Source organism: Ambystoma mexicanum, chromosome 3p (genome assembly GCF_040938575.1).
Source record: "Ambystoma mexicanum isolate Mex_15411 chromosome 3p, UKY_AmexF1_1, whole genome shotgun sequence".
Classification (NCBI taxonomy): Eukaryota; Metazoa; Chordata; class Amphibia; order Caudata; family Ambystomatidae; genus Ambystoma; species Ambystoma mexicanum.
The window spans coordinates 118,053,324-118,076,930 of NC_090925.1; the positions used below are offsets into that span (position 1 = coordinate 118,053,324).

At 44.8% G+C, this 23,607-nt stretch overlaps 1 protein-coding gene across 1 annotated transcript in view; it reads left to right on the top strand.

Annotated features, from left to right (window-relative positions):
• LOC138580141 (putative DBH-like monooxygenase protein 2) overlaps positions 1–23,607 on the top strand; it is a 460,802-nt gene that overhangs the window by 214,242 nt on the left and 222,953 nt on the right. The window contains exon 8 of the mRNA XM_069650458.1: positions 21,515–21,606. Within this exon, the coding sequence (XP_069506559.1) occupies positions 21,515–21,606 (92 nt within the window). The remainder of the gene's footprint in view (positions 1–21,514; positions 21,607–23,607) is intronic.

Sequence of the window (23,607 nt, forward strand, 5' to 3'; positions counted from 1 at the left end):
TGAGACCTACCCACTTCATCGACGGGGTCCCGCCGCCCATGAACCATAAGGACAGATTGGCAAAATACAAGTTCACACCAACCCACGAAACTCTGAAGTCCCCCATTGACCTTAAGATGTCGACTGTTGGGTCTGAGGCTGCGGCAACCAAGGCAGATGTCGCTGATCTACTCGCTGAGATGCGAAGCATGAGGGCAGACATAGGCAGCAAAATCGACAAAATTACACAGAGAATAGACAAAATGGAGGACAGGCTGGAGCAGGTCGAACACAATCAAACCTCCATGAATACGTTGGAAGCCTAAATGGACCACCGCATTGCGGAAGTAGAACACAAGGAAGAGGCATTACACCTAAAGGTTGACGATCTTGAAAACAGGGAATGCCGTAATAACATACGTGTCTTCGGCATCCCCGAAAAGGAAGGAGAATCTGATTCAGACCTGAAACAGACCCTGCACGCCATCCTGAAGCTCCTTTTTAAGGATGAGATAGTGGATGAACCCAAACTTGATCGCATCCACAGAGCCGGAGGCAGGCTAGGAGGTCCGCGTTCGGTCCTGGCTAGGTTTCACAACTATGCGGACAGAGCCAGGATTTTAGATAAAGCCAGACACGCTTTGTTGCTTACTCTCGGCGATGCTACCACCTCGCTTTACCAAGACCTGTCATCGCTCACGCTCGCAATGAGGAAGAAATGCTCCCCGCTTACGAAAATGCTGAAGGATAAAGGCACCAGGTATCGGTGGGATTATCCGTTCTCACTCACCTTTGAGTGGGAGAGTTCAACAGTGAAACTGGTTTCGGAAAAGGACATTGCAGACTGCATATCTGACATGTTGGGTACACAGGAGGAGGGCCCCTCCCATGGAGAGTCGAGGAGGGAGGAAGGTGAATGGCACACTAAAGGCCCGCGGCGCAGACGGATCCAAGGCTCCAGGAAATTTCAGAGAATGAACAATTCACAGGACATGGAACACTAATCTGGCCACCAGACTGGCATGCTAGGCCGCTAGGGGCAAACAAATTCTGTGGTGAGTGATCTGGTTGAAGATGGTCGATTGGGCGCTGCCCGAGGCAGAGAGAAGCGATGAGGGTGCATCAGACTGAAGGGTTCATGTATAACATACACCAATGATGTGCCCAATCCTCTGGTCGCACCTTTAGACTCCAATGTGTTACTCGTTGCGTGCGAATGGTGAACTTGACCATGTATGTTTAGGATGCCCAGAAAGAGTTTTGAGGTAACACTTATGCTGGAACAATGCCTTTGGGGGGGTCAGAGTTTTTGTTTTTGGTTTGTTGATAAGTTACGAGCACATAGTTGGGGGCTCACTGTTATTGATGTCTATATTAAGATAGGACAGCTTGATTCGCGGTCTCCACTGGTGGTCCGAGACCGACTGGGTGATGTTAACCCAGACAGGTTGGGCGCCAAACGTAGAGGGGATAGGGGGGAGGTGTGGGTGGGGCATGTGGGAAACACATACTTTGTCACAACACATACCTGAGGGGCACGAAAACACAATCTGGATACATAAAGGGACATTATACGTACTGGACGGGTCAGTTTTTGTCCTCCGAAGGACTAACTGAGACCCATTCCGAAGAATACGAACCACACACTGCAACATCAAACATGACACGGGCCATGAAGCAGACAAACTGGCTGCATACACACTTACCCAAATTTCAAGATGGCACCTACACTCTATAAGGACACGTTACGCATTTGCACACTCAATGTCAAGGGTTTGAACTCCCCCACACAGAGATCCATGGTTGCCAGGGAAATTAGGAGATCAAATATAGATATTCTATTCCTCCAAGAAACGCGATATCGAAAGGGTGAGGAGAGAGTGATCCCAACACAGGAGATCGGACCCTCCTTCTGGAGCTCAGGTATCTCGAAAAAAGCGGGAGTGGGGATCCTAATCTGCAAAGGCCACCGGATGACAGTTCTTGAGACATGGATGGACAGGAGGGGAGGGCTCTCATAGTCGTGGGAAGCATACGGGGCACAACAGTTACCCTTGCTACGCTTTGTGCGCCTAACCAAGGGCAAAATAGGTTCCTCCACAAAATCAGTGAGAAGGTTTTCGGCATGGCCAGGGGACACATAGTTCTCGGTGGGGATTTTAATACGTGGATGGACAGTTCAAAGGATAGACAAACTAAAGCTGACGTGGCAGATCCACCCAACACGCGGAACGAGGCGGACATTAAACTAACCCTTAATCTTTATGGTCTCGTGGACTGTTGGCGCCGTTTGCACCCGACGGACAGAGGCTTCACCTTCCACTCCCTCCCCCACGACACGCTCACGCGTATCGATCACATCTTCCTCTCAGATGGCCTCTTGCACACATTGCAAGCGGCAACTATATACCCCTCTGCTTGGACGGATCATGATATGGTTATGGGTGATATACTTTGGAACGACCTGGCCCCCCGGAATACCAAATGGAGATGTAATGACTCCTTATGGGCTGGATCGGTCTTCAAGGAAGCTATGGAAACTGAGATTGAGCAGTTCTTCGCTTCTAATGACACAGGGGTGGTAGGGAAGACATCCGTATGGGAGGCAGCCAAGGCAACTTGGAGGGGGGTGCTTATAAGGGAAGGGGCCCAAAAAAAACAAGAACGTGCCTTGATAGAGAAGGGCATTAGGGAAAGGCTCTGTAAGGCCCAGAGCCTGGCACAGTCCTCGCCATCTGAAAGACCCAAGTATATTGCAGAAGCTAAACTACTCAGAGAGGAGTTGAAAATACTTATCGCGGGCAAAACTGCCCAGACCCTACAATACCTCAAACAAAAATATTATGAGAAGGGCGACAAGGCGGATGCCCTCTTGGCGGCTTGTCTCCGTGCACAGAAGGCGGAGAGATGGGTTGAACTTATCGAAAGGACGGATGGCACCCTCATGGACATGACAGTGACTTCCCCCGAGGACATATAAGAAGCATTTGCCTTCTTCTATGAAGATCTATATGTAAGTGACCCCCTTCCTCCCGTGGGAAGCATAGACACGTACCTCAACGAGGTGCGGATCCCCTCACTCACACTCACGGAGGCCAATTCCCTAGACATGTCAGTCACAGAGGAGGAAGTTGTAGAAGCCATAAAGTGCTTGAAGACAGGTAAAGCCCCAGGAGATGATGGATTCACGCCCGGTTTTTACAAGACATTCTCCACTCTCATTGCCCCCTTTCTTGCATTCCTGTTCAACCACATCTTCGACACAGGTCATGCTACTCCATCCTTCTCTCAGGCCCTCCTTGCAGTCTTTCCAAAGGAGGGTAGAGATCCTAAATATTGCAGCTCCTATCGTCCCATTTCTCTCCTCAATATCGACGCTAAGATTTATGCCAGGGTCATTGCGGCCCTGCTTGAAACGCAACTCCCTAGGTTAATACATTCTGACCAAGTTGGTTTCGTTCTTGGGGGACAGGGCATGGACACTATGAGAAAAACACTTCACTTAGGCACATGGTATGGGAGGGGACCCATCACTTTTGTCGTTAGATGCAGAGAAGGCCTTTGATAGGGTGTCATGGGAATTTCTGGAACACGTATTGGTCTCAAACGGGTTAGGGCCAAAACTCTGCCGCGCCATCAAAGCGCTGTACACCTCCCCCACAACTTCAGTAGTGGTGAATGGAGGTTATTCACGATGGTTTCCACTGGAAAGGGGGACGAGGCAGGGCTGCCCACTGTCAGCGATATTATTTGTAATGTCCCTTGAACCGTTAGCTCAAAAATTGAGACACGATAGTAGAGTCAAAGGTATCACAGTAGGTGATCGAGAATACAAACTGGGCCTATATGCCGATGATATCTTATTACACTTAACTGATCCCTTAGATTCGGTCCCGGCCGCGCTTGAAATAATTGAAGAATATGGTCAGTTGGCAGGCCTGAAAATTAACACTGCAAAATCTGTCCTCCTCGATATTGACAAAAGTAGAGACTCTGAGGTCGAACGATTTGCCCCCCTAGAAGTAAAAGTCAGTCTCACCACGCTCCGATACTTGGGTATTAATGTTACTCGGGACCTAGGATCCCTATATGAAGCCAATTTCCCACCATTGTCACTTGCCCTTCAAAAAGATATTCAAAGATGGTCCAAGCTCACCATCTATTGGCTGGGCCGTTTAAATGCCATAAAAATGGTGATCCTCCCTAAGATACTATATTTGTTCCAAATGCTTCCCATTAAAATGCCCCCAGAATACTTCACGAACACAAGAAAATTGCTACTAGCCTTCTTGTGGCACGGCCAAAAGCCTAGAATTCCGAGATCCTTGCTCCAGCTTCGAAAAGAAAATGCAGGGGTAGGCCTACCGGACATCGAAACATACTATAGGGCGGCCCAACTCCGGGTCCTCATTCCACATGTCAGGCAGCAGTCAGAGCCAGAGTGGATAGCCCAGGATAACTATCACATCCGTCCCTTTATTTTGGGTGAATGGCTATGGGTGCCTGGGTCCCAATTACGTAATAGCATCAAATCTCATCCCATTATAGGTACAATATGGGCAATATGGAAACCGGGCAAGAAAATGGTTGGAGTTACGACATGGCCCTCTCCTCTGGGCCACCTATGGTCCCCGGGGATCCGAGATGCAATCCCGGAACCAGGAAGCCTTGAGACCTGGTACCAGGCGGGCCTAGAAAGGGCAGGTCAACTATGGAGAAATGGCTCTTTTATAACCATTCAGGAGCTTCAGGAAGCGCTTGGCATAGGCTCGCTCTCGGTTTTCCTGTACATGAGACTCAAGGGGGTTTTGACAAGGCCGATATGGAAAGAACAATTGCAGAGGGACTTTACCCCATTCGAGAGAATTCTTGACACATGCACGGGCTCCAGAGGTCTGATAAGTGCAATGTACCTGGCATTGATTTAGGTCGATATTACACCCTCCCTGACACTCAAAGACAGATGGGAATCGGATATGGGTAGGCAAATTTCACAGAAGTTATGGCTTCAAATATGCAGACGGACGGCGAAATCATCTATATCTTGTCAGTATAAACTACATGCTATTAAGTTAATGTATAGATGGCAATATGACCAACCCGGCTTGCCAAAATGTATCAAGGAGTAAGCCCATACTGCTGGAGGGGCTGCGGGAAGCGGGCTGATGATTGGCATATGTGGAGGGGATGTGCAGTGGTCCAAGCCTATTGGTCAGAGGTTCTTAGCTGGATTAGGGACCTAGATGATGTCGAAAGAGAGAAACAACCACTGCTGATCTTGTTCGGCTTGATTGAAATGGAGGAAACGATCATGAAAGCACCCAAAATGGTGTTAGGTCTGTTGATGGCTGCACAAGCCTGTCTAACCATGGTATGGAAAAGAGCCACACTCCCTAGCAAGACTGAGTGGCTGGGTGTTGAGTATTTACCGAATGGAAAACCTGACTGCAGCCTTACATGGAGATCGTACCAATGTTGAGAACGCATGGTCAGAATTTCGTGCTACATATGTCACGTGAAAAGAATGTGTGCAAAACACTGCCGAATTTCGTGTCATTTTAGTCAATTGCTGTTGGACCCTGTCATGCCAGGGTCATGGGTTATGCTGGGCACACTTGCCTTATGTCATGAGTATATTAGCGGTTCTTTAGTAATGTTTAAATTTGTTTTCAATCCCCGGACGGTGACATGTGAATGGGTGTGGGGGGCGGGGTAAAGAAAGTGGGTTTTGTTGACGTTATTGGTTCATTATTTGATTTCAGGAGACTTTATACGCTCGATATGAAAATGTTACTTGCTGTGAACAATCTTTTTCTTTCGACTCAGTGTTGGAATTTGAATGTAATTGTCTGTCGAACTTTTACAAAACCAATAAAATTGAAATTTAAAAAAAAAAATAAGGAAAAAGAAATCCAGACAGTACCATGAACTGAGGTTCCCAAAAAGATTGTATATAATTATTTCTTAAAGACAGATATTTCCTAACATCATATAGTTTCCATCAAAATAATTTTAAATATCCGGTAACAAAGAAACACATATTGTCAGAGAAAATCAGAAAAAATAGATTTATCAAAGGAGTAAACCTCACAAAACCTCAAACATGCACCCAATGGCAAAAACCTTAAAAAAACAACATTAACTGATTAGCGAGCATGTGCTAATGTTTCGCCTGTTTTTTGTGCTTTGTCCAGGCTAAGTTCTTTAAGAGTAATTGTTAGACATTTGTTCATATTAAGTTCCTATAACGTCCACGACACATTGTCTATCCTATTCATTCATGAGCTTACAAAATATCTTATGTAAAAGAAAAAAGAAAGAGAGAGACATGGCCGTGAGTGGTTAAGAGAGATGTCTATCAACACGTTTCAATCTGAGCTTCAACAAACACTGTCTCATTGCATTTATCCATAAAAAATGACATTAGTGTGGAAACATTAACCAAATATGTTATCTATATAGTAATTTGTGTCTCTAACAAACTATATGTGGGGTTGACTATAAGAGAATTGAGATTTCGTATTAGGGAATACCTCAATATGAGAAAAGATTGCCAATACTGGAACATTGGGCTCTGGAACACCAAATGACAATAAAGATCACATGAAATTAATCGGAGTCAAGCACATACATTAAAATATAAGATGGGGGATCGCTAAATGATCTTGAGACAGGAAGAGGCAAATTAATAAGTACAACACTGGGACTAAACAGAGACATAGAAATGCAAACCTTTATATGAAGGAAGATGGCTTCAAGGTAAAATTTGGTTGAATATTTAATTCACTCCATTTTTGACTTGCAAAATTGACACTGTATGTGTTTGCTTAACAATAATTTGACAGACTTATGAGGTAAGATATTGTTTATTACGTCTGGTGGGACCATTTCCACCCTGCTGGTTGACACCTCTAACTGGACACCAGTATTAGACTGTCACTAGAAGTTTGACGGCGAGACAGCACAGTATGTCACGTTTCTGGTGATATAAACCAATCACAGTTAAAACAACTTAAAAATAATGGAAGTGATAGCTCATGCACATTAACCCACAAATCAGGCCCTAGTGAAGCAAAGGTTTATTGAAACCAACGTGTATTGGTCCTACTTCCTGCATACACAGATGAACTGTGTTAAGTATGACAGGATAAACATAACATTAATGGCAACTGGGGACAAGAACATGTAAATATAAAGGTGCTTATTATGCTCACAATCATATATATGCTCGCATAACAGCAGAGGGTGTCAATCTCGCGACATCACATAACAATTTGAGCAAGAGAATGCTTCATAAGCGATACCATATCACACCCTCCTCATAACATGAGGTCTAAGTGAAGGAAAAATAAATTAAATGGCAATTGTGAATTATGGGAAGTGAATAAAATTGGCAATGGTGCAATGACACAATGATGTCATGATACATGTGACGTCACTGCATGAGGGCACGTCATGAGCCTTAATGCAGGACGAGGCTGCAGACCCAGCTGAAATGATGCACATAGCCTTAGGTAAGATTGTAAGCATGGATAGGCTTTCTTCTGTATGCTGTGTTGGTGGATATTACCATGTATCCAAACAAAGCATTTACTATTTTCTGACAAAAACACTGATTATGGACAATTTGCTCATGGCAAATACAATGATGTGGTGATCTGATCCTTAGTGGGAATACAGAAATTGGCTAATCAATTAAAGGCACATGCAATGGGGTGAATTTGATTTTTACTGAAAAGATTGAACATGAATTGTGTTACCGACCTGACCCAACTCTTCAGTTTATGGCTCTTAAGTCCTAATTGGAGGATAGACATTAATGGGAATACTGGCTTTTATGTGCACAGATATACAGTTGCCTACTAATAAAGGAAGTGAAATTAAACAGGTACAAGAATTCCACATAAATGAAAAGTATTTACTCAATTGAATAGACATCATGCATACCCCGGACAATGACTCTTTGTTATATTATAGGTCATAGGACTTAAAATAATTTCCCGGATTTCAGGGGACTAACCATCCATCATGCTATATACAAGTACAAGTAATGAGGTAAGAAGGGCTCTTAACATTAACCCATCATTTGACCCACAAGTCTAGAAAACATATCAATGGGATAAGTGTCTAGGATTCCCGATAATTTTTAAATCTTATATTCTTTGAGCGTGTCCAGTGGAGTGTGGAGAGAAGTGGAGTGGAGGTGGGGACCAGTGGTGTGGGACCCAGAACCACAAGCGAATAACAGGGCCACAGGATTAGATTAATGTTTCCACACTAATCTAATTTGTCATGGATAAATGCAACAAGACAGTGTTTGTTGAAACTCAGATTGAAACATGTTGATAGTCATCTCCCTTATCCACTCACTGCCATGTCTCTCTCTTTCCTTTTTCTTTTACATAATATATTTTGTAAGCTCATGAATGGTCTAGACGGTGTGCAGTCATAATGTCGACATCAATAATGTCGACAGTCAAAATGTCGACAAATTAATGTCGAAAAACAATAATGTCGACAAACAAAAATGTCGACATTTTTCGATATTTTTTCGAAATTTAATTTATTGTATGAATAAATAAATAAATATATATATATATGATGTGTTGAGTATGAGGGGTGGTTGGGGGGGTGTGGGGGATGTGGCAGGGGGGTGTTGGGTGAGGGGGGGTTGGGGGGGGGACCCCCCATAGTAAATGATCCTTTTTTAGGTTATTTATTTATTGAATAAATAGATAAATAATTGGTATGTGTTGAGTATGAGGGGTGAAAGGGTGGTTGGGGGGGTGTGGGGGGGTGGCAGGGGGGTGTTGGGTGAGGGCCCCCCCATAGTAAATGATCCTTTTTTAGGTTATTTATTTATTGAATAAATAAATAAATAATTGGTATGTGTTGAGTATGAGGGGTGAAAGGGTGGTTGGGGGGTGTGGGGGGGGGTGGCAGGGGGGTGTTGGGTGAGGGGGGGTTGGGGGGGACCCCCCCCATAGTAAATGATCCTTTTTTAGGTTATTTATTGAATAAATAAATAAATAAATAATTGGTATGTGTTGAGTATGAGGGGTGAAAGGGTGGTTGGGGGGTGTGGGGGGGGGGGGTGGCAGGGGGGTGTTGGGTGAGGTGTTGATAGTTTTAAGGGTTTATAGTCATAATGTCAACAAAAAAAAATGTCGACTTTTTTTTTCGAAAAAATGACTTTTTACATTATAAGTATAGGATGTCGACATTATTATTTTCGACATTTTTTTTTCGAAATTTATGTCTGTCGACATTTTTTTTTCGACATTATGACTATAAACCAGTCTAGACAATGTGTTGTGGATGTCATTGGAACTTAATATAAACTAATGTCTAACAATTGCTCTTAAAGAACTTAGCCTGGACAAAGCCCAAAAGATGAGCGAAACATTACCACGTGCTCGCTAATCAGTTAATGTTTTTTAAAAAGGTTTTTGCAATTGGGCGTGGTTGTGAGGTTTTGTAAGGTTTACTCATTTGATAAACCTATTTTTTCTGATTTTCTCAGACAATATGTGTTTCTTTGTTACCGGCTATTTAAAATTATTTTGATGGAAACTATATGATGTTAGGAAATATTTATCTTTAAGGAATGAGATATGCAATCTTTTTGGGAACCTCAGCGCATGGTACTGTCTGGATTTCTTTTTCCTTATTTTTAAGATGGCTTGCATCACACTTTTTGTTGGGACTTTCCAACTATTGGTGTTGGAGAATGAGTCACGGGAACACCCAATGGGTTCTTGTTGAACAATGTGTTTCTGGACATGTGTTTTTGTCACACTCGTTTGATTTGATATCAGTTTGGACTTGCCAACTGGTGGGGTTGGGAAATGAGACAAGGGATTACCCAATGGTTCCTGCTCAAACACCTTGTTTTTAAAAAGGTTGTTTTGTTGTGATTCTGGCCACAGTGCTGGACTTCTCAGCTAGTAGTGTTGAGAATTAAGGTGATGTTGTGGTGAGCTACCGAATAGTCTTTAAGCTAACATTGGTCTGGACGTTTTTCACTTTGAGAAATGTTAGATTATATGGCTAACAGGTTTTGCTTTGTGTGAGGTGTAAGTAAGAGTAGGAGCTGCTAGTAAGTCAGTGATTGTACGGCTGGAGAGAATGGTGCACAGAGGTCTCTAGTGTTTGTGATAATATTAGTAAGCTCCAGTCATCAGGATGGAATTGTTGTAAAGCCCTATTATGCGGGGACATTTGGAAAGGAGGGACATTGTTATTGTCTCATTGGTCCAGTTAGGTCAGTGCATCTTCTGGGCTGGAGAGGATCCTACTTTTGGAAAGTTTCTGATGTACTTTCTTAATACAACCCTTATAAAACAATGCTTTCACCCATTCATTAGTCGAAGTATGCTCTGTTTAAGGTTGGTCTTAGTTTGGTCTTAGTTTGACTGCCCATCATTTTAGGACCTGTTAATATTTTTGTTTTCTCCCTCAGGAGTAGATAGTAGTAATGTAACAATGTATTTTATTTTCCAACTAACCGTATTATTGTGTGAGGGAACCCCGGCTCAACATACATTTTTTTCAAAGGGGGAGAGGTGTGTGTGTGTGGTGTTGCTCTTGGAGGAGTGAAAGAAGTGTGAGTGTTTTCTTTGATTTTGTCTGTCAAGTAAGTAGGGAGATGCGTTGTATTGGGCCTCTCTATACTTTCCTTGTATGCTAGACATTTGCTGTGGTTTGAATGTTCTTTGGTGTGTGTATTGTGGAAGGGGAGATGTGTTGGATCTTTTCTCCCTGGATCCTGGGAGTGTGTGATGTCATGGGAGAATGTTGGGTGAGTGGGTAGAATGTGTATTCATGAAGTAGGTTCCAGCCCAGGCAGTTGATTGATGTTAGTCTGGGTGGTGGCAGCCAGTGGGTCTCCTGTAGATCTTGCATGGTTCTTACTGCTAATTGAGGTAACATAATAAAAAGAATGTCATGTCAACTTACGCGAGCCTTCATCTATTAGAACAGAAAGACTCTCAAAATCAACATTGTCCCATTCTTTACCCCACCACTCTCACCCCCGTCCATGATGATCTGGTCCAAATGCTACATACACCCCTTTAAACTTGAAGGGAAAAGTGCTGTTTCACTGTGTTTGAGCCCATGTCCATCCAGAACTCTCTTTCTCTCCAATGGCATGAGTTGTACCCAGCTCTCATGTTCAATCCTTCTTGTTAATACTCCTTCCACAAATACCCCCTCTAAAGAATGAAGTACAAGATTGGCAATGTTTTCTCGATCCACTGACACTTCCCCCACCTAGAATACAAATCCATCTGCACACCTAAGAATGGATACATGGACCTTGTCACATGCATTTGACCCACTACATCCAATGCAACATCCTCCCCAGCCATGCAAAGTAGCTCAGCTGCAACTATGGATCTCAGCCTCGTGACCAACACCACTTGCAGGTCCCAATCATGCGTTGTGCCACTATATCCAGTAAGGGCCAACAGAAATCTACTCTCACCAATCCTTTCACCTTAGAAATCCAAAGGTTGCCCAAAAGTGCAATGAATATTAACTTCTTGTGCAGTCCTTAAGGTGTTACTAATCTGCTTCCCCTGCATAACGTGCCACCTTCAGTCGAAGGTTCGACCGAACATCATCCTCGAACAGCTCTCAATTGCACAAACACACTCCATCACAGTCTTCTAAATCCTGTGCTCTTTAATACTACTCACCCATTCTTCCCCAAGGCAACCTAATACTTGAGAAACGTCCTTCAATGAATCTTGAACTTACCCAGCAGCCTCACCTCTTGTGCCATCCCACGGAGATGCATTTTCCTGAAAGGCAATCCCCTAATAAAGCTGTATCTGAGATGTTTCAAACAATATTTTAACCCTTTTAATGTACTCACTGAACAAATAATTTGATGAGAAATCCATCAATACATTTCTTCCTAAACACTCTCATACCAACGGGTTATGGTGAGTCCTTACAATGAAATGTCTGCCCTACAAGTGCCTTACACCCATTGAGCCCATAAGCATCCGAAGTTTCTCAAGCGTTCTTTTCTTTATTGATTAGTGTGTAATTCACTCCATAATCAGACCAGTACTGTAGATAGTGACTCGAAAGACAGGGTGCATTCTTCGTAGATGAGTAATTGAAGGTACATTCCATTGTTGTGGTACCTAGTTTCTTATATGAAATGAGTTGTATACTGAAGCATTTCACTATACATGATTTATGTAATTGGATATGAGTATCATCAGGTCGCACACAAGATATTCAACAAATATTCAGTATTATTTGATAATGTTACATTTTTGAAAATATGGAGGTCCAGAAAATGTAACTGTCTAGATGTTTGTCCAGTATAGCTTAATTCACTCACTTATATTCATTAGGGATATCTTAGATCAAATGAGCGAGAATTGGATCCTTCTTGATGGACCTTGAACTCCACAGTATGACAAAGAAGTTGTTACATTTTGGTTTTGCTACTTTGGAGATCAAGACTGTCAGTTACGTGGTCTTAAACATTTGTAATTGTTCATTTATAACGTGCTTAATACCAACAAGTGGTTTCTAAGGGCAGTATCGGTATTCAAACCTGTATTGTGATGCGTTGTCTTGCTTCCAAGACACACACTTTTCCCCTGAGCTATCCTCCCTCCCAAAAACATGTGTTGTCATCACAGGATTATTCATTTTAAACTGAATTGATACACTTTGCTAATCCACACGTGTGCACAGCGTTCGTGTCAGGACGTATTGTTTGTATGTGTGGCGCGATCATGTGACTTTAAGATCGAACAATGTGCAGATTAATAGCGCCAGGCTGACACATCGTACTGCAATGCCATCACGTTGAACTTTGACCATTAGAATCACGTGATGTTTCCCTTTTGTATAATCAAGCGCAGGGCAGTAGGCTGGTTTTCACTGGTCTCCTGTCCTGTTGCTTGTTCGAATTCAATGAACATTCAAGGTACATTGGTTCATTTTAGAACGCCACACATCAAACCTAGACTCTTATGACATTAGAATTGGCACTCGTGTCAATTCTTTATTATTGCAAAAGAGATTTCCCGAGAGCACAGTGCTAGTGGGACCTAGTTCAAGCTAGCTTGAAATGCATCCCAATAATTGATGGCTGAGTTATAGTCATCCCAAACATGTTTAACTCTATATTTGCAAAGTTGGAAATTAAAATACAATCATAGTTTTAATTACAGAGGCTGTTGAACTAAAGTTGGATTATATTAGGTGTCGACCTTTACGGAATTGGTCAGTGGAGTATATCCTCTACGATTACAGTCATGAGACTGATTAGTCAATTAGTTAATTCGCTTTAATTTGTTGTCATAGCGAGGCAGTCTCACCTGAAGATGGATCTGAAGCCGAAGCGCATTGTGAATGTATGAGAATTTAGAGCTACATGATCCAATAATACATTCAGCTATATGTTGGTTTTTTCTTCATATTGCAGAATGTTTTCATATTGAATTTACTTTGCTAAACAGTAATCTGTGATTCATAATTGAGTGGGGAAAACACAAAGGATGTGTGAATTACTACTGTATACACAAGTATTCTGAGCAAGTTGTATTAATTATGAGGATATGAACAATTATTTTCCTTATGTTTACAACTTTTTTGATTACTTTGTACAAGAAACACAAACATAACACCTTGATACAAAATGTATATAGAAATCTTTAAAAACAAAGGGTTTATCCATTTTGAGTGCATGGGTTTCTGGTCATGATCTGATGAGCTATGCTTGTCTAGTTATTTTATTATCCCTTAGCCCGGGATTTAACACAGAGCACCTGAAGACAAATACATGTTTTAAGTCTCCTTGTTCTACTAAGTACTTTAAAGCGCATCTCCACCCTGTTTTCCAATAACATTTCTGGACATACGACGGTTTGAAAATTGTCACTTTGACCAGAACAATCCCTTGCTCATGTCTGACTTACTCTTGCTTCTCTCCACCCCTTTAAAATAATCACAAGCCGCTTGAACTCACCCTTATTTGAACTTATGTCACTTTCAACAATAAGGATTTTCTTTATGTAGACCACCAGTTTACCTCATGGGGAAGTCCTTTATGGCAACACCGGGCTTCCCGGACATTGGTTCTGTTTACCAAAGGTTCTTCTTCTGGGCTCCACCAGGGCAATTGCTTCTGTGCCACTGTGACCAGCGCTTGTATATAACCTTTTTCTAAAACAAGCTGTCAGACTCCCACTTGAATATATATAAATGTCTCAACTTTATCAGGCTGGTCAATATGTTTGCAACACATTCAAACCACATCCTCACACTGAGGATTGCCATAAATAACGCTACATCCAGGATGCTAGTGACAATCTGTAGAACCACAGTTGCACGTAAGCAGAAAACCTGCCTGCATATTTTCTCTAAACACAGTCTGCATTACAAAATCAGTAATCCAATATCTCAGCTGACCTAACCCCAAGCTTTTATTAGAGCACTATTCCCACTGTAACATGCAAACCACTTTTATCTCACATGTTGCTGCTGATGTCTCTAGGGTCTGCCCTGTTGCCCACCCATCACCAATGTTACATCAGATAGGCATGGGTTCGGACACGTTTGATTTCAGTATGGCACCCCTTTATTCAGACCACCAACGTTCATGGGTAAGAGACCCTGATGCATAGCCTGTGCGCTCAATCCTCAGATCAGCTCCAACGGTCACCCCAGCACACCTTATTCTATATTCCATGGAGAGGCGGCCTCCATTGTGAGATTCTATCGATGGAATATCACTGAAAAGTGAGATATAGTGTATTCATATGCTAGGTACTGCCATCATATGCCCAGAAACTTGCATCAATTCCAGCTAGATAAGTGGAATCAAGCTCCCAGCTGGTACTGCTGTCATATGGCCATACAGTGTCACCATTTGCCAGGTACTTACACCTTAAAACCGGACCTATCTGATGAGTAACTGGTAATAAAATCAAAAACCCAGATAAACACACTATTGCCATATTTGAATTGCAGGTGCCAGGTATTGAGATCAAATCCTCAGGTGTTGGCACCCAAATCCAATGTATTCACTCCACTGACAGAAATTGAAATCAAAACACTGCTTGCTCACATCATTGTCCTACACCAGGCAATTAAGGCAGAGGAGTCCACATTCAAGCTCGTGTCTCTGCGGCATCTAACAACTCGTCCAAACTCTTTAAAATCTGCAAGGAGCTGGCCAACCCTGCTGCAGTCTCTACCCCTGCTGTTGCCTCCCAGGCTATTTGCAATGCCCTTGCCTCTCACTTCATTTAAAAAACCCAGGACAACCTGTCCACCCTCTCCACCCACACTCCTCCTCTTCCCTCTCCATCTGTGCTTGCTGACCCTCCTTTAGCCACCCTCCCACCATCCTTGTCGTCCTTTCCTCTTTTCACCATTGATGCGGTTGCTATCCAAGTCCGATCTATGAAAGCCTCTTCAAAACAGGTTCATCCCTGTTCCTCTAAAACCATCAAGGACCACATTGACACCCTCGCTCCGGCCCTTGCTGATTTTTGCAACCACTCCTTTGCCTCTGGATCCTTCCCCTCCCCTCTGAAGCACTCCTTTGTGCATCCTCTTCTCAAGAAACCCACAGCTGATCCTTCTTGTCCAGCTAACTATCGCCCAATTTCCATTACTCCCTTTCTTGGCAAACTCCTGGAAAAGTTGGCCATCTCTCAGCTTAACCTTCATTCCAATTCTGTTGGCTGTCTCCATGACCACCAGTCTGGCTTCAGAGCTGTCAGAAGCACGGAAACTGCTCTCCTAAACATCCGTGAAGATCTGCTCACCAACCTTGACTCTAACGTTCCCTCTGTCCTCATCCTCCTCGATCTCTCTTCTGCCTTCGACACGGTCAACCAAATCATCCTGCTCAACCGTCTCCGTGAAAACTTGGGTATCACTGATCATGCTCTGGCCTGGCTGACCTCTTTCCTCTCAGATCGACCCTCCCAGGTCCAACTTGGGTCCTTCCTTTCATCTATCTTCCTCTTTACCTGTGGTGTTCCCCAGGGGTCTAACCTCTCGCCCTGGCTTTTCAACCAATACCTGGCAACTCTCGCCCACTGCATTGCCATTTTCTGCTCAAATTTCCAGTGCTACGCTGACGACACTCAACTCATTTTCAGGCTGCCCTTTGCCACCTCCTCTCCCTCTCTCATCTCTGATTGCCTAACTGCAATTCAAGATTGGTGTGCTGCCAATGACCTTTGTCTGAATGCCAGCAAGATGGAGATCCTCCTCATCGGCACACCTTCACCATCCTTTCCCCTCACTTTCTGGCCAGCCTCCCTTGGCCCTCCTCCTACCCCCACCTGCGAGGCTAAGAACCTTGGGGTCATCTTTGACTCCACCCTTTCCTTCTGCCCCCACATCTCTGAGGTCTCTAAAAAGTCAAATTTCCGACTGCACCTCCTCAGAGGTACTCTGCCTTTCCTCTCCTTCCCCCAGAAGCTCATGGTATCTCAAGCTCTGGTTCTCTCTAGCTTGGACTATTGTAACAGCCTCTTTCTAAATCTACCTGCCTCTACTCTCCGCCCTCTGCAACTAATCCAGAACAGGACTGCGAGACTTGTCCTTGGCCTCAAGCCCTGGGATCGTATCACCCCAGCTCTGAAATCTCTTCACTGGCTCCCAATGGATGCAAGGATTAAATTCAAAACCCTCTGCATTCTCCACAAGGCTTTCTGGGGCCTGGGTCCAAAATACCTATCCCTCCGCAAATACCTCCCCTCTCGAGCTCTATGCTTCTCTACCTCCAACTCACTCAGGGTCAGTCATTTTTCTAAGAAACGAGCTGGGGTAGATCTCTGTCTTCGGCTGGGGCCTCCCCCTGGAAGAGCCTCCCTGCCACTCTAAAACTTAAGGAGAACCGTCTCTGGTTCTGGAAGCACCTCAAGACCTTCCTCTTTTCTTCTGCCTTCGCTCCCCCTCTCCCCTGCTGATCTGTTCTCTCTTGGCACCATGCACCTGGCCACCCTCTGTCTTTTGGGCCCAGGTACCTGCTCATCCTGTCACCCTCCCGCGCTGCCTCCGGGCCACCCCTTGCACTGGGGTCTGTATCTGTAGCCATACAGCCCCCCCCTTTTCTTCCTGCACTTACCGGACCTACCCTGTCTGCTGCTTTAAACCTAGCACTTGCAAATTGCTGGCTGTATTACCACTGTTTGTTGCCTTTATTATTTATTTATTGTTATTTATCTGTTTCTCCTCTGCTTCGCACTTTCCACCTCTCCCCTCTTCTATGCATTTTTCCCCTCCCCCCTCTCCCATGCACTTGCGCGTTCTCAATGTCACTGGGCCTAGTAAGATCGCTGTTTTGTTCTCCCCTGTTCCCCTCCCTTGCCTTGTCGCGCTCTGAAACACTTGTGTAGGAGCGCGATAGAAATAAAATATCAATCAATAAATCAATATTCAAGTTAATCGCACCCTATTCCATGTTTTGCGATAATATCCCCTCTACTTGCATTCAGTCAGTTGTGCCTTGTTAACACAACATGGGCATTGTCCATTTGGTCCTGCTAGCCCATCATGGTCACATTGCAGAGTGTCCTGGCAGCACAGAACAGCCAGCTTCCATTGTGCCCAGCTGTCACAGCATGGGCAGATTATATTCTGTTCAGGTTTCTGAGACCAGCAAGCACATCCTGTCTGTTCATATTAGGTCTAGTTAACAGAGCAAGAGCACATTGTTATTCCCAGTACCCAATGCATTGTTAGATTTCATTGTGCCTCTGTATTCCAACATGGCAATATTCCATTATGACCAGGTAGTACAAAAACGCCGCAATACAATAAGCCCAGTCAGCACATCAAGGCCTACTTACGTTGCACTCAGTTGGCAGAGAATAGGCAGAATCATTAAGATTAGAGTCAAATTTCCTTATTACCAGTTAGCACAGTAAGGCAATGTATTATGCCCAATGACTCTTTCCTTTCCAATCGACCCTCCCAGGTCCAACTGGGGTCCTTCCTCTCTGACATCTTTTTTTCCACCTGTGGTGTCCCCCAGGGATCTATTCTCTCTCCCTGACTGTTCAATCAGTATCTGGCACTCCTTGCCCACCGCATCGCCGCTCTCTGCCCCAACTTTCAGTGCTATGCGGACGATACCCAGCTCATTTTCAGGCTACCCTCGGCCTCCTTCTCTCCTTCCCTCATCTTTGACTGTCTGTCTGCTATCCAGGAATGGTGTGCCGCCAATGACCTCTGCCTTAATGCCAGTAAGACTGAGATTCTACTCATCGGCACACCCACTCCCTCCTTCCCTGCAGCTCTCTGGCCAGCCTCTCTTGGCCCTCTTCCTGCTCCTACCTGCAAGGCAAAAAACCTCAGGGTCATCTTCGACTCCACACTCTCCTTCTCTCCTCATATATCTGACGTCTCTAAGAAGTCACACTACCAACTGCACCTCCTCAGAGGTATTCTTCCCTTCCTCTCCTTCCCCCAGAAGCTCACTGTCTCCTGAGCTCTGGTTCTCTCAAAGCTGGACTACTGTAACAGCCTCTATCTTAATCTGCCTGCATCCACTCTACGCCCTCTGCGACTCATCCAGAACAGGACTGCGAGACTTGTCCTTGGCCTCAAGCCCAGGGACCGTATCTCTCCAGGACTGAAATCTCTACACTGGCTCCCAGTGGCTGCGAGGATTAAGTTAAAAACCCTCTGCATTGTCCACAGGGCCTGCTGGGGGCTGGGGCCTGAATACCTTCAACTCTCTCTTCCTAAATATCTTCCTTCCCGAGCCCTTCGCTCATCCGTCTCCAACTCCCTCAGGGTCAGCCGCTTCTCGAAGCAACGAGCTGGGGGTAGATCTCTCTCTGCGGCAGGGGCCTCCCTCTGGAACAGCCTTCCTGCCTCCCTGAAACTTGAGGAGAACCATCTCCGGTTCCGGAAGCACCTCAAACCCTTCCTCTTTGCTTCTGCTTTCTCTCTCCCTCTCCCCAGCTAAATTCTTCACTAAACTGCACTGAATCTGCAACTGGGCCACTCTCACCGACCTCGGTACTGGGCCCAGCCACTCTCCACTTGCACTGCCTCCCTGGCAACCCCTGCACTGCGGGACTGTCTCTGTATCCCTACAGCCACCCCTCCCAGCACTTGTCTGCACTTACCTTGCACTTGCCACCAGCTGGCCCTATTTTATTTATTTTATACTACTTACCTTGTACTGCACTTCCCCCCTCCCCTTCCCCTTGCACTTTTTCCCTTCCCCCTACCCCTGCACTTGCGCAATCTAAATGACACCTGGCCTAGTAGGATCGTTGTCTGTCTTCCCCTTGTTCCCCCCTCCCTGCCTCGTCGCGCCTTGAAAGACTTGTGTATAGGCGCGTTACAAGTGCCATATCATATCATATCATATCAATGCAGAAATGCCAGGAATACTACCATGATGATGAAGTGCATACACACATGAGTGTCAGCGGCAGACAGATAAAAGGAGACTCTGAAGAGGAGAGGAATTTGCCAATAGAGACTATCCTTGACTGACCCTTCTGCTCCTCCAAAGCGGGGGGCAGGGGGGTTCGGGTGGCTGGAGTATTGGGAGATGGTGAAGGTGCACTTGGTTATCCAGGAGGCAATCAAAGCAAGGCTGTTTCAGAAAGGCAAGATTCGGGAGAGGCTTGGTGAGGGAGGGGCCAAATAGGATATTGATGTAAGTAAACATTTTCTTTTTTTTAACTTACAAAAAATAACATGCAGGGCAGATGTTCACCAAGTTTTAAAAAGCACGCGGTCGGGACCAGACGGCTGCAACTCTTGCAAGTTTGGTACAAATATTTTTCCAGCATTGTTTTTGTCCTGTAGATGAGTGCACATGTTCTCTATCAGCAAATGAGAGAGTGTGAGAGAGTGAGAGAGGGAGGGAGGGAGATTGCATGTGGGTGTGTGTGTGTGTCGGAGTGGGTGTATATGTGTGTGAGAGTGTTTATAAAAAAGAGTGTGTGTGAGAGATCAGCTGCTGCAAGTTGTTAAGTCATCCTGACAAGAATGACAACTACAGTCAGGCTTAGGATTTCAGACATTGGGCGGTGTCTGTAGGCTGCGTTTCCTGTACTGCCTACAAACGAGGAGACACAGGAAACTCCAACAGAAGACCGCACAAGGATGGAAGCACGGCTACCCCCGAAGAGGAGGGTGCAGCGGTAGCGGCGTGGTGGGGCCTCGAGGACAAGCAGGAAAGTGGTTTGGAAAGGCAACGGGTGGGGCCAAAATAAGGGTACTTGGAACAAGAGGCAGGTATGAGTGCCAGCAGGATTGAAATAATAGTTATGCTGCGTCACCTGGAGGAGGGTGAGGCTTAGAATGCACAAGAGGGTGAAGCGGGCCAAGTGGGTGTCACATGGTGTGAGAGGGTTGGGATGGACTCCGCTGATGAAAGGGGTACTGTGTCTAGTATTTTCACATTAGAGGCTGCTCCAAATTACGGGGAGGGGTGGCATTGCAGAAGTGGCACAATACAAGTGTCCTTAAACGGGCGACAAACAGACATAGAACCATCGACCATGAACCCTGGCCCAGAGGTTGATGGCAACCATGACCAGACTTTGAACAGTAGATTAGACTTTCTCCTGTACAAAGATGGCATGTATGGTCTTTCACAGAGTAGCAGACATGCAGGATTATGTTGGCAACGATGGCAATGATGGTCAGGCGTATAATACACACGCAACCTTCCTTGGTCAGGCATGGCAAGCTGGCATGCACACTTGCAATCCTGAAAATGACATGACACTGTGTAATCCCAGATGCAGTAATAGAGCAATGCAGAAGGAAAAGAGCAGCAGGATGTGGCCATCAGTGTGCTGAGATATATTGCACATGTATATGTAAATAAACCAGAAGCAGGCATTTTGTTTATACTGAAATATCTTATATTTTTTTTAAACATTTGAAACATTTAGGAACTGTAAAAGCCAATTCAGGACAGGCCACAGGATCTGAATCTAAAATTCTGGTTTAGAAGATGGAGACCATAATTAACCACGGATGCAAGTATAACCCAGGCTCCACAGAATCCTTCAGATGTCAAATATGGCAGCGCTATTTGCACAACAATGTCACTTTCCTGCTTTCAGACATTTAGAGGATGAGCTGGCTCAGTGGGGCGGGGGGAGTGGGGTTTGGGGAAAACACAGCACTTTGCATATTGACATTCATAATACTCACAGCAACTACAATTAATAGTATTACAAAATAGATCACTGCCTCATCTGAGCACTATAGAGGGTAGATGGCTCAGAGCAAGTCTTGGCTTATTTCTTATTCAGTGACATCTACCCACTGGTTATGACCCATGGTAAATTCTCTAGCGAGAGATACTAGGGGCGTTAAGAGTATAGGATGTTCATAGATGTGCAGTGTGCAGTCCAGTTACACCTTGTACGATTTCTGGTTCATCAACGAAATTCTTCTTATCCCAATTAAACTACTGTTATAGGGTGTAACATTGACAATAGGCAGCCAGTTCCTATCACTGTGCCCTGACTGGAATTCGTTTGGTTTCCCACTGTAGGCTACTGGTCAGCCTGTTCCAGAGATGCAGATGTTTGCCGTGATGCTCCATTCTCACTTGGCTGGAAGAGCCATACAGGTAGCTCAATACAGGTAAGAAACAGTGCTTTTGACCTATGAGAATTTCTTTTAAGGTGTTCCCAAGCGGGTCTCATTGGAAATAATATTTGAGATCAGAGTGAAGATAAAACGGGTGTGGCTAGGGCAGAAACTCTGAGCCTTCATCATACTCTATTTGCTCAATGTCACACAGTGGGAAAAACAGAAGACCACACATTTTGCCAAACAAGGTTTATTTGGTGTATTTGCAAAGACTGGCTAGTTTTGTGGGTAAAGTAAATAAAAACAGAGCAAAACTCCCACAATGGCTTCTCGTCATAATATGATTAGTAAGGCCACCCCGCTTTCACTAGGGCTTTCATCCTCGCTAATGGGTATCTCAGTATGTCACTCAGTCCTTGGGTTCCATATGTCCCTGGACGTCCTATCTGTAGGTACTCTGTCCACTGCTTCTCAGCCTTTGCTCATTTGACTCTTCTTCTCAAGGTCAGGGTAGGCCCAGATGTATGCCCACGTGTTAGGCCCTTCAGGTTACACCACAAGGTCGGGGTATTCTATCGCAGGCCTGGTATGGGCTTCCGTTCCCTCAGGTCGACTCTCCACTAGGAACCTAGGGAACTTGGTCCTTACCTCTACTCCGCAACATCGCCTCTTCATCTATCTCTTTGACAGTATGCAACATGCTTGTTCCTACTAGTTTGGTCTATGCCTTGTCCTCGTTAATCTTTCCTCTCTTTCAGTCCTTTCTCTACTTGTCCTGCAACCTCCATTATTCACCAATGTCTCCTTCCTAAGACTCATCACTGTTATCTCTCATCTCTGAGATGACTTACTTCCTTTTCCTTCATACCTCTTTCTTGATGTGTCCTTCATGTTCCTGTGCTACATTACTCCTCTTTGCACTCTTTCAACTCCTAGTTCCACCCCCCGCCTGTTATAACCTCCTCTTTCATGCTCTTTCCAACATCCTCCTTCTTTAGCCCTCTCCAACCTTCTCCTGTATACCCTCACCAACCTCCTACATTAGCCCTTCTCCAACCCCCTACTGTAGCCCTTCCCCAAATGCCTCCTTTTGACCCTCTCCATCCTCTTCCTTTAGCCTCTCAACAAACTCATTGTTTATCCTCTCTCCAACCTACTCCTTCAGCCCCTCTCACACATCCTCCTTCAGCTCCTCAGCAGCCTCCTCCTTCAACCGTTCTTCAACCACCTCTTTCAGCCTATCTCCGAACTTTTCTATTTACCCATGGTCTCCAACCATAACACTCATGTGGGGTTTGGTGGTGCCGTGATAAATGTGGAGACTCAAGTGTTGCTAACATCAGGCTGTTGAGCGCATTTACACAATCATATCAATATTTTGGTTTTCCAATAAGTTGTGTGAGGGTGCAGACAAATGAGTTTGACACAGTGTTGTCATGCTTGTTGACAAAGACTTTATTATAAAAGTAAAGAAAATTAAAAACCTACCTTGCCCTATTTCTATGAGGGGCTGCTCTACCTCAACAAAAAAACTATGCACTCTGTCAGGATGTCTGTAAAAGTAAAATGTCCACAGTCCTGCATCCAAACCTATTTCCCACCCTTACACTAAACTAACTAAGGAAAACGTGGATGTCTTATGGATCCACAAGGAGGCTTCTCTCTCTCTCTCTCTGGACACAGCCCTATCAAGTTCAGTTTGTGGTGTGTAAAGACGATGAGTGACAAAGTTCCCACGTATCAGAGGGGTGAAGTCTCTTCCCCCTTGTTTCTTCCCACAACAAAAAATTGTAGCGCCATGTCTGGTACACTATCCTGCCAAACTTGACTGTAGAATTCAGAACTCCAGCATATTTCTCTTCCTTTTGAAATGGGTGCTCAACCCCTTGTTTCAACCTCTTGTACCCTGTCACACTGGTCCCAGATCCCTCTGGGTTGTCTCTGATCCTCCCTGACTCTTTCACATGGGTCCAATTTCCCTCTCGGCTGTCTCAGGTTTCCGTTCTCCCCGACTCTTTCCCCCTCTCGGTTCTCCCCGACTCTTTCATATTT